The sequence below is a fragment of the Anguilla rostrata genome, chromosome 15, assembly GCF_018555375.3.
Source record: "Anguilla rostrata isolate EN2019 chromosome 15, ASM1855537v3, whole genome shotgun sequence".
Taxonomy (NCBI): domain Eukaryota; kingdom Metazoa; phylum Chordata; class Actinopteri; order Anguilliformes; family Anguillidae; genus Anguilla; species Anguilla rostrata.
Window position 1 is genome coordinate 190,140 of NC_057947.1, and position 15,415 is coordinate 205,554.

General features: G+C 41.0%; 1 protein-coding gene across 1 annotated transcript; it reads left to right on the forward strand.

The window, feature by feature from the left end:
* The first annotated feature begins 12,185 nt into the window (after positions 1–12,185).
* Positions 12,186–15,018, forward strand: LOC135241082 (neurogenic differentiation factor 1-like). Its single transcript, XM_064311213.1, has 2 exons — positions 12,186–12,339; positions 13,127–15,018. The coding sequence occupies exon 2, from the start codon at positions 13,136–13,138 to the stop codon at positions 14,201–14,203; it is 1,068 nt and encodes a 355-aa protein (XP_064167283.1). The 5' UTR covers positions 12,186–12,339; positions 13,127–13,135; the 3' UTR covers positions 14,204–15,018.
* Positions 15,019–15,415: the final 397 nt, after the last annotated feature.

A 15,415-nucleotide genomic window follows, 5' to 3' on the forward strand; every position in this document is an offset into this window, starting at 1 on the left:
CCATCTCCTCGATGTCCAAGTGAATGGCATTGATGAAACAGCTCTGCGGGAGGATGGTGTCAGGTGAAGGGTCCTTGGTGGGTGGTTCAAACCGGCGGGAGAGGGCGTCAGGCTTGGTATTCTTCGACCCGGGGCGGTAAGCAAGGGTAAAGTCAAATCTGGAGAAGAATAGTGCCCACCGGGCCTGGCGAGAGTTGAGGCGTTTGGCTGTGTGAAGGTACTCCAGGTTCTTATGATTGGTCCACACCAGAAAAGATGTTTGAGAGCCCTCAAGCCAATGGCGCCATTCTCCCAAAGCCATCCTCACCGCCAACAGCTCACGGTTCCCAATGTCATAGTTCTGTTCCGTGGGTGTCAGGCGGTGAGAAAAGTAGGCACAGGGATGAATCTTATTGTCCCTGGATGAGCGCTGAGAAAGAATGGCTCCCACCCCAATGTTGGAGGCATCAACCTCTACGATGAACTGAACCGCAGTTCAGTTCATCGTAGACAAGGATGGTGGACAAGGATGGGTGCAGAGGTGAAGTGGTTCTTGAGGGCTCGGAAGGCTGTTTCAGCCTGGGCGTTCCACTGAAATCGGGTCTTAATGGATGTGAGGGCGGTGAGTGGGGCTGCCAGAGAACTGTAATTTCGGATGAAACGGCGGTAAAAATTGGCGAAGCCCAGGAAACGTTGCACTTCCCGACGACAGTCTGGCTGAGGCTATTCCACAACTGCCCGGATCTTCTGGGGGTCCATCTGAATGCTGCCGGCGGAGATGATGTATCCCAGGAAAGAAGTGGTGTTACAACTAAATTCGTATTTCTCCGCCTTGACAAATAAGCGGTTCTCCAACAGTCTCTGGAGCACCTTGCGGACCTGGATGATATGTTCTTCCTTAGTTTTGGAAAAGATCAGGATGTCATCCAGGTATACAAAAACTAACTTATTTATCCAGTCCCTCAGAACATCATTCACCAGTGTCTGGAAAATAGCTGGTGCGTTTGTGAGCCCGAAGGGCATCACCAAATACTCCCAGTGTCCGGTAGGAGTGTTGAAGGTTGTCTTCCATTCATCGCCCTCTCGAATGCGCACCAGATGATAGGCGTTGCGCAGGTCCAGCTTGGTGAATATGGTGGCTCCTTGCAGGAGTTCAAAGGCGGAAGCCATGAGGGGGAGTGGGTAACGGTTCTTGACCGTAATGTCATTGAGGGCTCGGTAGTCGACGCAAGGCCGGAGTGAGCCATCCTTCTTCCCCACGAAGAAGAATCCGGCCCCTGCTAGTGAGGATGAAGGACGGATGATGCCGGCAGTCAAGGACTCCTGGAGGTATTTATTCATAGCTTCCGTCTCCGGCCGAGACAGAGAGAACAATCGACCTCTGGTGGGAGTGGTGCCGGGCTTCAGGTCAATGGCGCAGTCGTAAGGGCGGTGAGGAGGCAGAGAGGTGGTTCGGAACTTGCTGAAGACCTCTTCTAGGTCCAGGTACTCGGGAGGAACCGCCGACAGGTCCGTCGGCTTCTCGGGAGGAGGTGACTCAGGAACAGAAGAATGGGCCTCTCGCAGACAAGATGCTAAACAGAATGGGCTCCAGCCCAAAATCTTGTGCGAGTTCCACTCCAAGGTGGGGTTGTGCTTCTCAAGCCAGGGATGCCCGAGAATGATGGGTGAGTGGGGAGATTCAATGATGTGGAGCTGAAGCTCTTCTTGATGGTTGCCGGAGAGCCGAACCTTGAGAGGAACGCTGGTGTGAGTGATATTCGCCAACCTCTGACCATTGAGCGAGTTGGCCACTAGGGGGCATGACATCTTCTCCAAGGGGATCCCTCATCTCTCGGCGGCCCCAGCATCCAGGAAGTTCTCCTCGGCCCCGGAGTCGATGAGGGCGGTGGTCCTTTTGGTTCGTCCATCCCACTCAATGGTGACAGGCAGGCAAGTCCGGTGTTTGTAGGAGGATTCGGTTGGAATCATACCCACTAGTGCTCCTCGACACACTAGCGGGCGTTGTCTTTTTAGCGGGCAGGCTGCGACATAGTGGTCTGGTTTCCCACAGTAGAGGCATGACCTGGTGTGCATCCTTCCATCCCTCTCCTCCTTGGTCAGGCGAGCACGGTTGACTTGCATCGGTTCCGGGTCCGACATCATGACTGGAGGAGGTTTGAGATTGGTAGAAGGTGCAGCAGTGGTCCTGGACCTCTCAGTGACTGCTCGGTTGTAGACCCCTTGACTGCGAGCCCGTTGGCGCTCTCGGATGCGTGAATCCACGCGGATAGCCAGGGCAATGAGATCGTTTAGGTCCTCGGGCAGGTCCCGGGTCAGCAGCTCGTCCTTCACGCTCTCAGACAGGCCATTGAGGAAGGTGTCGTACTGAGCTTTCTTCTCCCAGCCACTGGCGGTAGCCAGAGTACGAAAGTCGATGGCGAAGTCCGACACCGTCATTCCCCCTTGGCGCATGCGCAGGAGTTCTTGCGCCGCATCATGGCCATGCTTGGAGCGGTCGAAGACCCGTTTCATCTCTTCTGCGAGCAGCGTGGAGGTCTGCACGCAGGGAGGCCCCTCCTCCCAGGCAGCCGTTCCCCACTTCCTAGCTCGCCCGGTGAGCTGCGTGATTATGTAGGCAACTCGGGCCTGCTCAGTGGGGAAGGTAGCTGGCTGTAGCTGGAAGATCAGCCGGCACTGGGTAAGGAATGGGCGGCAGCCACCAGGTTCTCCGTCATACTTCTTCAGGTGGGATGTCAGGCGTAGCGGGAGCCGCAGGTTGCTGGGGAGCGAAGCCAGGCGAGGAAGCCCGGAGTGCAGATGTCAGCTCCGCCACGCAGGAGGTTAGGGTCTGCAACTGGTGAGAGACCGACTCCAAGTGGGACTGGTGGCGTCCCAACATGGCTCCCTGCTGCCCAAGTACAAATTGTACCTGGGCAGGGTCCGCTGGGTCCATCCTGGTCAGAACGTACTGTGATGTTCTGTGTAAGGAAAAAACAGGCAAAAAATCAAAAACCAGGAGATCAGAATGGCGAAGGTACAAAGGGACAGGCAAAAGAGAAGTCAAGGCAAAGCGAAGGTCAAACCAGAAGCAAACAAAACCAAAAGGGGCAGGCAAACTCGAAGTCGTACAAAGGGGTGTCGCAGGAATCTCGATAGACAAAGGCTTACTAACAATCGGCACAATGAATTCGATAAACGTTCTGACACTGAACAGGTGGAAAAGACTGACATTTATACACTGGGGAAGATAACAATCAAGGAGGGGTTAAGTGAGTGAGGGAGGAGTAACAAACAACATCCAGGTGAAGAACATTAGGAAAACTAATTCAATGACAGGGGACTGACAAAACGCGGACTGGAATCACATAGACAACAATGATAATAGACGGCCTGGGTGAAGCAGGTAAAACACGTGCAGAGAGAGAGAGGTGCAGTCAGAGCAAGAGACAGGTGCAGGCAATTGCAGAACTCAGCGTTAGAGCAGGCTAGAAAGAAAAGGGGCAGAGCTACAGCGCAGCATGGAAAAGGGGAGACTGGTTAATGTATTAGTATAGTGATCTAAACTATCAAAAACCCAAAACTAGTGTGTGTTAGTCCATTAGTAATATTCACATGTTAGTATATTAGTGAGGTTAGTACTTTACAATCTATAAGTTAGTAGGGATTAGTAGAAATGAGTAAAACTAGAAATAAGCAGGAAGTAAGTAAAGCGAGACTGGAAAGAAGGGGGGAAACCACGAAAACCCGGAACCACCCGAATAGTGAAATCACACAAGTACAGGGGAAGCAGCTCAGGGAACACAGACACAGAGACAGTACTGGGGAGACAAGTGACCGGGAATACAGACTACAACAATCAGAATGCGCTCACTGCGCTAAGAGATTGAACGTCTTTAAAAGAGGACACAGAATCACCCACAAACACAATTCTGTACAGAGTCCACCGAGCACCTATACCTTACCAGCTTAGTGAAAAAGGTTTAACACAGAAGTGCTGATTGCTGTTCTGTCAGCGCTTATAAAGGCACCTCCCCAGGTGAAAATAATAGGGAATCAGGCACCTGAAACAAATTAAGAAATTCCCAGACGCCGGGTGCCTTCTAGTTCACTGCACCCCACACCCATGACACTGAAAGACACCAAATAATCATCAGTATGGTTTAAACTAGCACGTAAGTGTATAAAACTGTGGTAAATTGTAGGTTTATTACAACAGGACTGATGAAAACATTGTCCTACTTCACCTGAAAAACACTGTCCCACTTTACCATGTTTAGCAGAAGTGGGACAGTGCAAAACCCCCTCTTAATCATAAAAAGACAATATGACAAAAAAAACATTTGTATTTTGACCAGTGTTTTAGCCACTATATTGCAGATCAAAAGAGGACATTTTTGACTAGTTTTTCTTAACCTAGTAACCTTATCATTCCTAAGTGTCATTTCACATGCCGGTCCACGTACAGTTCACTCGCAATGATCAGTCATAGTTTGACGGCTGACCACGCCCACTGTAAAGACGGCAGTCCAATAAAAACAATTGTAGAATGACAGTAACTATTGTAGCAACAATTTAAGAATGTTTTTTTTGATCGGCTGTTGATTCGTACATTGCAGAGTAATGCAAAGGTTAAGTGTCCCACTTCTGCTGATGTCCCACATTTGCTGAATCCACAATTTTAAAAAATGCAATAAACGAAAGAAATCAACATGTTTTCTGCAAAGTCCAATATATTCTTGAAAAACACCTTTCCAAGTATTCATGCAATACAATCCAAGCATTTTTACTATAAGAATTTGGAATTATAGGATATAATTTGCTTATTACAAATTCAATAAAATAATTAAATCAAACTGTTTTCTGTGAACTCTAATGCATTCTTGAATATCACCTTTTCCCCTGTAATCACACAATGGATTCTGTGCATTTTGACTGTAGGAATTTGTAATTATGGGATGGCAAAATCCTCCAAAATGCCCATTCTATTTGATAGATGGTGCTAATTAAAAATTCTATTAAATAATTAAATCAAACTGTTTTCTACAAAGTCCAATACATTATTGAAGAAGTCCTTTCTAGGAATTCATGTACCAGATTTTATGCATTTTTACTGTAGGAATGTGTAATTATAAGATGGCAAAATCCTCCAAAATGGCTGTTCTATTCTATTGGACAGTGCCTATTAAACATTCAATTAAAAAATTAGATCAAATTGTGTTCAGCAAACTCAGATGTATTCTTGAACACCATCTTCCCAGATATTCATGCCATGGATTCTGTGCATTTTTACAGTAGGAATTTGGACTTAGGGGATGGCTAAATCCTCTAAAATGCCTATTCAATTTAATACATGCCACTATTTAAAATTATGTAAAATAATGAAACAAAACTGTTTTCTGCAAAGTCCAATATTATTGAAGACCACCTTCCCAGGTATTTATGCCAATGATTCTGTGGATTTCTGCTGTAGAAATTTAGAATTATATGATGGCAAATTCCTCCAAAATGGCCATTCAATAACATAATTAAACCATAATGTTTTCAGCAAACTCCAATATATTCTAGAACACCACTGTCCCAAGTATATATGCCATGAATTCTATGCATTCTTACTGTAGCAATTGAAAATTTATGGGATGGCATAACTCCCCAAAATGGTCATTCAATCCAATACATGATGCTTCTTAAAAAATCAGTCAAATCAAACTGTTTTCTATAAATTCCAATATATTCATGAAGACCACCTTCCCAGGTATTCATGCCATGGATTCTGTGCATTTTAACTGAATGAAATTGGAATTACGGGATGGCAAATTTCCCCAAAATGGCCATTCTATCTTGTACATGGTGCTTCTTAAAAAAATCAATTAAAAAATTAAATCAAACTGTTTTCTGTAAACTCCAATATATTCTTGAAGATGTTGCACCTTATTATGCTAGTTTTCTAAAAAAGAATTTAAAAAAACCACTGCATATATACCTGCGAAGGTGGGCTTCAGGAATGTATTACAGTTTGCTGAAAACAGTTAACTTTATTTTATTTAATTTTAAAAGTGGCATGTATTGAACTGAATGGGCATTTTTGAGGATTTTGCCATCCCAAAATTGCACATGCCTACAGTAAAAATGCACAAAATCCATGGCATGAATATCTGGGAAAGATGGTCTTCGAAAATCCATGGTTAGAATACCTGGGAAGGTGGTTTACAGAAAACAGTCTGATTTAATTTTAAATAATTACAATTTATTTTATTGAATTTTTAATAAGCACCATCTAGAGAATTGAATAACCATTTTGGAGGAATCTGCCATCCCATAATTCCAGATTGCTACAATTAAAATCCACTGAATCAATGGCATAAATACCTGGGGAGCTGGTCTTAAATAGTAAATTGGACTTTGCTGAAAACAATTTGATTTAATTTTTTAATTAGATTTTTAATAAGCACCATCTGTAGAATTGAATGGCCATTTTGGAGCATTTTGCCATCCCTAATACCCAAAATGCACAGAATCGATGGCGTGAATATCTAGGAAGGTGATCTTCAAGAATGGATTAGAATTTTCAGAAAACAGTTTGATTTAATTATTTTATTGAATTTTCAATAAGCATCATCTACAGGCAGGCATTTTTGAGGATTTTGCCATCCCATAATTCCAAATTCTTACAGTAAAAATGCGTGGATTCTATTGCATGAATACCTGGGAAGGTGTCCTTCAAGAATATATTGGACTTAAGAAGCAGGTTGATTTATTTAGTTTATTGCATTTTTAAAAATGGTATTCATTGAATTTAATTACCATTTTGGAGGATTTTACCATGCCATAATTCCAAATTCCTACAATAAAAATACATAAACCCCGGCTTTGGACAAAACCACGGAAGTATGACTTCAGAAATCAAGTTCAATTTTCGCAAAACTATTTGAATTGATTATTTTATGGAATTTTAAATACCGGCATGATTTTAACGTAATTGCCATTTTCGCGTATTTAAATCTCAATTTTGGAGTATATAATTCTGCATTCTGGAGTTTAAAAATATATATTATTCGTTTATTTACTTCTTCACTGGAGTATTGAAAGCAGTAGGCCTTACTATCTGCGGTAGAATTGCGTCACAATCGGTTTACCGTAAAGAGCGATGAAACCGCGTCCAAAATGTTTTGGTGTCGATAGCTTGACCGACCTTTCTCAGCGTGGATGGCGTGACCGCAGTGTGTCTTACCTCTTGCGAAATGGCCGAGTGCGCAACATAGAGTCTATCCCGCATTTATTTTATAATCAGAAATTCAGCTTCAAAACGCATTAACACATTAACATAAACACTGGGTAACAATAATAGTCCCATTCGCGCGCGCGTCAAGTGTAAAGTTCCCTAATGCGCCTGTATACCAAGAATCATTGTTTACTCTTGGCGACCAAACAGTAGCCTACTCAATAGGGTTTATATATAATGAGCGGATGGGCTGGATTATTTGGATCAAATGATTGCCTGCGTGCCATAACAGGCAGGCTACATAATTTTATTACAAGCTAGTCTGAATAGTTACTGGTACTCATGGAGCATATTCTGCGATTTTCTTGTCTCAAATTAATTTCTTCTGTATGATATATAGCCTACAGGAAGCAAACACGAAAACATGCTGTCATGCATGCCGCATAAAGTTAAGATAGTCAAATAAACCTTTTTATATGACTAGTCCAATTACAGTTTACATCTAAGCATCGGTGTAAATTACTTCAACGTCCCTCTTTCACAATTCGTGGAAAATGTCGTTCATTATTAAGGGACAGTACAGTGAAAATCAACCAGAGGATGGCGCTTGATCTGCCTGTAGAACGCAGAAAGTTCGAATAACGCTTATTTCGAATCGAAACATTGAGGAGAAATCTTTGCCATAAACCAAAGATTTTTAAATTACATAAAAATGGGTGTTCTTTTGATCAGCTGGCTAAAGCGTACAGGACAAAGCTGTTTTCACAAAGTGTTGGCTTTCTTTAAGACTGCTTTTGTCTTATCATTCTGATTACTCCTTTTCTTGTGTATTTTATTTATTAAATTTTTTATTCTTATTTTTATGGTTGTTTGTATTTTTATTTCATTTATTTCATATTTTCATTGTTACTTCATATTATGTCCTATTTTGTTCTCTCTTTTTGAAATGTGCTATATTATTATTATTATTATTATTATTATTAATAATAATAATAATAATAATAATAATAATAATAATAATAATAATAATAAGCTGTATCCGTGAAAAAAACATTTCCATTTAAAGAAGAGTAGGAGTATTGAGAACATTAACGAACAGTTAATTGCTAAAACTGAATGTGTTGCTTATTGGATACAATTAATAATACCCTACGTACTGTCGAATTCACCAGATCAATACGAAGTTCGAGCAGCAATCGCCTGTTGTGCAGTAGTTCGTGCGAGTGCTCATCTGTGTGGGTATAATTAGGATTGGGCCAAGCCGGACAGTATGTGTAGGGGATTTCTGTACTTGCAAACCGGTTTATACGTTTTTTCCTTCATCGTGGTTAAGGTATTCCACCTCGACCCATGTTCGCCTCATGTGCCAAAGAAATTCATACCTTGGTCCCTCTTTTAAAACGATTTATACCCAAGAACGACACACCAATCAGCTAACTGATTACCGCTCATTTGCATTTGAGCAAAACTCATTAGTGCGCAGAGCACAGCCAAACGGGAGTCGAATTTGTTTAACCTGACTGTTTATTCAAGCGAAAGGCTACTGGGGTGAAATATCTGAAGAAAATCCGTTCTGATTACGGAGGTCTGTTCATTCATTTTAAATTCCAATTGAAATAATATTGTGGCGCCGAGCAGCTTCCATGCAATGGCAACATAAAATAGCCTACATCCCTGTTACTCAAATCACGGCCCTCGAGGTCCAAGAACTGCTGGTTTTCCACCCTCCCTTTACCTGGAAGTCAGGTATGAAGAGTCTGGCCAATCAGTAGCACTAATTGCTTTGTTAATTACCAAGGGGGAAAAGAAACAAGGGCTGGATTTGGATTCGAAGTCCAGATTTGAGTATCCATGGCCTATCAATCGCGTTTAGGGTGTTAAAGTCTCGCTGTTGGTATTAATCACAAGTTATCGTCTACGATATTGGAAGCCTACTGGGCCTATTTGTTTTGTCCGTCATACTGGGTTACTTGATTTGTGAATTTTGTTTTTTCTTTCATGTGAGCGCATGGAGCAAAATATTGATTTGCTTTGGCTCCGACCGATGTAAATCCAAGAGCGAGATCACGTATTTTGCTGTCAAAATGACTCCTTAAGAGCTAGTTCCAGAAACACATTTTGTAGGCGTATCTCCTTTTTAAAAACATTACTTTAAATGTTTCTCATATCATGCGTATTTGTCGGGATTTGATTTAAGGAAAAAGTTTTGCAATGACAAAAAATGTCAGTTTGAAAACCATCCTTATTAGCTGATTGCCGTTTTCATAACCCTATTACCATTAATATTTATATCAATGCTAATATTTATATTAATGCAGGTGAAATATTGAACACACTTTGTAATAAACATAAGTATAATAATCGTAGAGTATTTGTGGACTGTAATGTCCACATTTACATCAATTATTTATGCGTGTCGTGTCTGACTTACTGACTCGTTCAAACGTGGAAATGGATGTTGCTTCCCGAAAAAAAAAAAAAAAAAACACTGAAACTGATTAATGACTGGGTTATTGTTCTACAACTGTTTGGTTAAATATTCATATTTTGTAATGTTCGGAATTCCCCTTCTTTTTAAAATAGACTATCAGGAAGAAGAAGCAAGAATATATCAACAACAAGAACCGGCCAACCGCACCCCGGTTTGAACGGCAGCTGTCAGTGGTTCTGAACTCGTTTCCTCACCAGAATGATACCGCTTTGGTTTTCATGGCAACAGTATAGGCAGCAAACAAACCGAGTGAACTACTGCTGCAGATAGGGAGTCTGACCTGAGCAAGTTTTATGAGAAAGATTAGCTGTTCTCCTGACGCACGCTGAGCACTCAGTGGTTACCTGGGTATTAGCAGACAGACCTGCGCCCTGCGAATCTGTGTCCGGCTAAAAACGGATGTTAAATATTTATGAACCCGAGCTGGACAAACACTGTGATGTTAGCATGTTTAAAACATAAAGATACTTGTTATTTCATCAGAAAACCTAGCCACATAAATGAGACTTCAAGGGTGTATTGGCAACTTGAAGAAAACGAACTCACATGTTGATTTGACCATTAAAACGCGAATCCCAGCATTTCCGAAACTGTAGATCAATAAAAAGCATTCCCGTAGGCTAATTGATTTTTAGACTCCGTTACCCTCCCACAGATCTAGCCAACATGCTACACCCACAAGCCTGCAGTTTGCGCAAAATCTTTTTTATTTTCACATTGTAAAGTGCTGCAGCGCCCCAAAACTCTTTGTTTTACCATCCTTAACTTTGTACTCTTCTTTTTTTTTTTTTTACCACCCGAAACAACACGTTTCTAGCAGGAATTATTTTACTGATGTTCCGTATTTGTGACAAATGACAAAATGACAAAATGTGTAGGACACTTTTGTAATCGGCCTATGTTATATACGTTTTCCTGTATGTTTTTCTTTAGATTTTTTTATTTTTTGACCACCCACACTGTTTCAATGTGCAATTAAATATATTCTAGATACTTAGAATTTTGTAATTTTAGTACAGGTTGATTTTTTAACAAAACAAATACAAATATATACTGTGCCAATTCTTCTTTCCCAACAGTCTCAGGTTGAAAGAGCCATATGAAATGGTCGAAAATAAGATTTAACATCTTTTTTGAGGAATAATCAGATAATACACAATAAACTCTGGAAGCTTAGTGTCTTTGTACAAACGGTTTTGGAGTTAAACGTATTAAAACTGAAACACCTGAAAATTAACCAATTAACCAATTTTAAACGCCGTTCTTGGAAGAAGTTGCGGGACATTGTTTAAAGGTAGTAAAAAGTAACTTTTTTTTTAAAAGAATGCTTATAAGAAATAAAAATAAAAACGACATTGGACCTTTTTAAAAACGAAATACATTGCTCAGTGTTCCCTATGATGTGGGTAAATTGTATGCATCATGTCCACGAAGAGGGGCCATTTCAAAAGCATTTTCATGAATATGAAGGAACCTTCAAAAACTTTGTATAATTAAAAACAATAACACGCACGTTCGTGCAACATTCAGAAATCAATTAATGTTTTTCTTTGTTAAAATTGGTGTTTCCCCATTTGCTATGGTGGCCTTCATATTGTTCATTTGTTTTCAGGGCTATGTCAAAATAGAATAGAAAACAGCTGATTTGAGATGTTAGATCAAGTTACGGAGCCGTGAAAATGGCTTTTGTTAGTACGCGTGCAGCGCGCGTGTCGACCTCAGACCTAGTCTGAAGAACTCATTACCGAAGGCTGAGAAAGATCTCAGAACTACCGCCGCACAATTATACCAAGGATTAGCAGCGACCCGAAGACTCGGCTATTTCAAACGATCTTAAACCAGCGCGGAGTGTTGCCTGACCTACTGGCCCACTATACCTACTTAAAAGTGAAGCTACACATTCTTGAGGAGGCCTCTTTATCATTGGGTTTAGTACATGTTGTTGCTCTTAGTTACAGCTGATTTCGTCGGTGATTATTATTATAATAATAATAATTATTATTATTAGTATTATTCCTAGCAGGCCTAGTAGTGGTACCTGCTGATGGTGGTATTTTGATATCTGCTCGCGAAAACAATAAAGCTTAGCTTTGCCGTTATCATTACTGCCATCTCAGCTTCAATAATTCGATCATACATGCAATTTAAGAGTAGCCCTAATAAAAGCAATAGTCTTTATAACCTTCCCTTAATCACAGCCTTCACAGACACGCACACACACACACGAGGGCAATGGAAATGCGGTCCTAGCGGTCCTTATTTAGGAGAATATGCCCTGCATGCTTGAAAGGGTTCGTTCATCCTGTGGGTACAAACAGGTCCACGGAGTTTCTAACCGGCGACAGATGGCCAGTTTCTTTTTGGCACAAAGGGCTGGACCAGGAAACTCTGTTGAATACAAATGGAGCATGTCACGTGACGCTTGGGACCGTTTTCTTGACGTAGTTCACCATATGGCGTGTGTCGGTGAAAGGGGCGGAGCCTGCGACCAGTCATCGGTGCAAAGGTATCAACAGCAGCAATAGATGAACATGCTCCGCACTCAGCATCAGTAGCACAGCTATATAACCTGAGCATCACACCGCCAGTCAGAATACACTCCGCTGGACTGCCGCACACCAAGGAGGGCATGCCACGCTCTTTACAAGATCTACAGTAAAGCAAAGAGGTACGCTATGAAGCTAAATGAGTAGTTACTGCATTATACTGTCAATGATAATGTTTAAGATATGTATATTAGTATCAATTTGCTTTCACATTTCAGTAGAAAAGTATTAGGCTACTGGTAAGCAATTGGTTATCAATTCTATGCATTGGTTATCAATTCAGAATTCATACATTATATGAATGTAATGAATTGACAACAACACCATTTTTAAACCGATATTGTAAAGGCAATGTATGTACGCATGCATGTATGTATGTATGCGTGTATGAATGCATGTGTGTATGTACGTATGCATGCACTGTGTCTTTGTCTACCTTCTTATATTAATAATGAAATGCTACTACTCCTACTAACAACAACAACAACAACAACAATAATAATAATAATAATAATAATAATAATATTATTATTATTATTATTATGTTGCAAAGAACTCTTAACAAGTGTAAACGGATGCTTATATGACAATGTCCTCTTGAATATAATGCTTTCATTCTTATAAAGTTTACATTTGCAAAGCTAAACTAATTTATTTTCCTATGTATGAGTTGTTATGAGTTTAATCTACTTATGCTCACCGAGTTACATAACAGTATTGTAAGACATAAGCGGCTCTGATTTCATATACAGCTATATGTTCGTCTGACAGTTTAAAACAAGCATGACGTCGATTGTTCGTCATATTTTTCTCTCTCCAAATGAATTTTATAAGAAAGTTTGAACCTTGGAGCATTCTTGGAGACGTCAATTAAGTTTGAAATTAATGTGCTTCTCTCTTTTTTTACAGGGTTTTATCATGACAAAATCGTACTCAGAAGAAGGCATGATGCCAGAATCCCAGGAGGATTCAAATTGGAACGATGAGTGTCTTGGCTCACATGATGAACGTGACATGGACAAGAAAAACGAGGAACGTACAGCGATAAGGAGGAATTGTGACGATGACCGCGAGGATGCGATTAATAGACTTGATGATGATGATGAGGAGGAGGAGGAAGATGAGGAGAAGGAAGAGGAGGAAGAGGGCGGCGATGACCAGAAACCGAAGAGGCGTGGGCCCAAGAAGAAGAAAATGACAAAAGCTCGACTGCAGAGGTTTAAAACGAGGCGCGTGAAGGCTAATGCGCGGGAGAGGAACCGCATGCACGGACTCAATGATGCTCTAGAATGTTTGCGTAAAGTTGTTCCGTGTTATTCTAAAACCCAAAAACTTTCAAAAATCGAAACACTGAGGCTTGCAAAAAATTACATATGGGCTCTTTCCGAGATCCTGCGGTCAGGTAAAAGTCCGGACTTGATGTCATTTGTGCAGGCTCTCTGCAAGGGATTGTCCCAGCCGACCACTAATTTGGTAGCGGGGTGTCTCCAGCTTAATCCCAGAACATTCCTTCCGGAACAGGGCCAGGAATTACCCTCCCACATGCAAACAGTAAGTGCTTCTTTTACTGCGCATCCCTATTCTTACCAAACCCCCGGTCTTCCTAGTCCTCCTTACGGTACAATGGACAGCTCCCATATCTTTCACGTAAAGTCACACTCGTACTCAAGTGCACTCGAGCCCTTCTTTGAAACACCGCTCACGGACTGCACGAGCCCCTCGTTTGACGGACCCCTGAGCCCACCTTTGAGCGTGAACGGGAATTTTTCCTTCAAGCACGAAGCTTCTTCAGATTTCGAACAGAACTACGCGTTTCCCATGCACTGTCCGGGTTCCGGTCTTTCAAGTGCTCAGGGACACGCTCCTCTTTACGGAAACCCCGCGCAGCGCTGCGAGGTCCCGATGGAAACCATTATATCATACAACCATCATTCTCACCACGAGATACTCATGAACGCACAACTGAACGCTATATTCCAGGAGTAGTGGGTTATTGTTGCCAGGAAACCTTAGCGGAGACTGTCTGGATCAGTATCAAAGCACTGGGGTATTAGCGATGCAACAGTACTAAGGTTACACGCTTAAACTAATGTATGTATCGTTTCTAGAACCGGGAATGCATGTTGCCATTCACCTTTGTTATATTTGGCGCTTCTGAACAGGTTAGAATGGGAAACTAATGTGTCCATTTTCAGAATGCAGAAATGATGTGGGTCATGTAGCAAAATCACAAGCAATAAAATTAGGAAACTATGCAATTTTAAAATAAATAACAGGCCAATTATATAAAGATGTATATTTTTCAACCAGCATTTTACTACTGATCAATCCTAAACTGAATTATTTTGTTGTCATTTTGTACAGAATTGTTATTTAAATTTTATAACATTGATTTCTTGGTAACACACAACTGTAAATTGCATTAAAGAAACAATTTAAATATACTGATTCCTATAATGGAATAATGCCTGGGTACTTCTTTAACTGATGCAAGTTTGCACATTTTTCATAACATTAGTCCCAAAAAATCTGATCAAAATGTTAAAATGTCCTGGAGATGAATGATAGGTTTTTGTAATTGCATAGGCCTTTACAGTGTATAATGTATGATGGGTGTTTGTAATTGTATAGGCCTTTACAGTGTATAAAATCTTTTACTGTTCCCAGAAATATGCATCCAGTATGTTTTTGTAACTTGTCTTTTTGTTTGTGGCAGACTTCCTTTTAATACAATGTGGCTATGAATGAAGAACCAGTCAGTCTAATTTATAAGTAATAAAAATAAACATATAAAAACATCAGATGGCCTCATTTCTCAGTCTGTTCTTCAGGTACAGTAGTTTTAGAGTGCATCTGGTGGCACCAGTTCCGTTTGTAAGACGCTATCAAGACAGAGTGCTGTTTAAGTAACATTCTAGTTCACAATTCAATTGCCATGTAAGCCTGCAATCCCCCCCCCCCCCCCCCCCCGCATAGTACAATGAGGCTTGATATAACATGCATCTAAACTCTTTATATTTCAGATAGTATTGAGAATTTTGTAAAAAAAAATTTAAATAAAAAATAAAAATCTCCTGTGCTTCCTCTATAATCTGATTTATCGGTGTGTAAAATCTGTGGAATTATCTACTTGTATTTACTTGTGAAATACAACAAACATTTCATAAGGTATACCTTAGCTAAGGAGGTGCTGGGAAA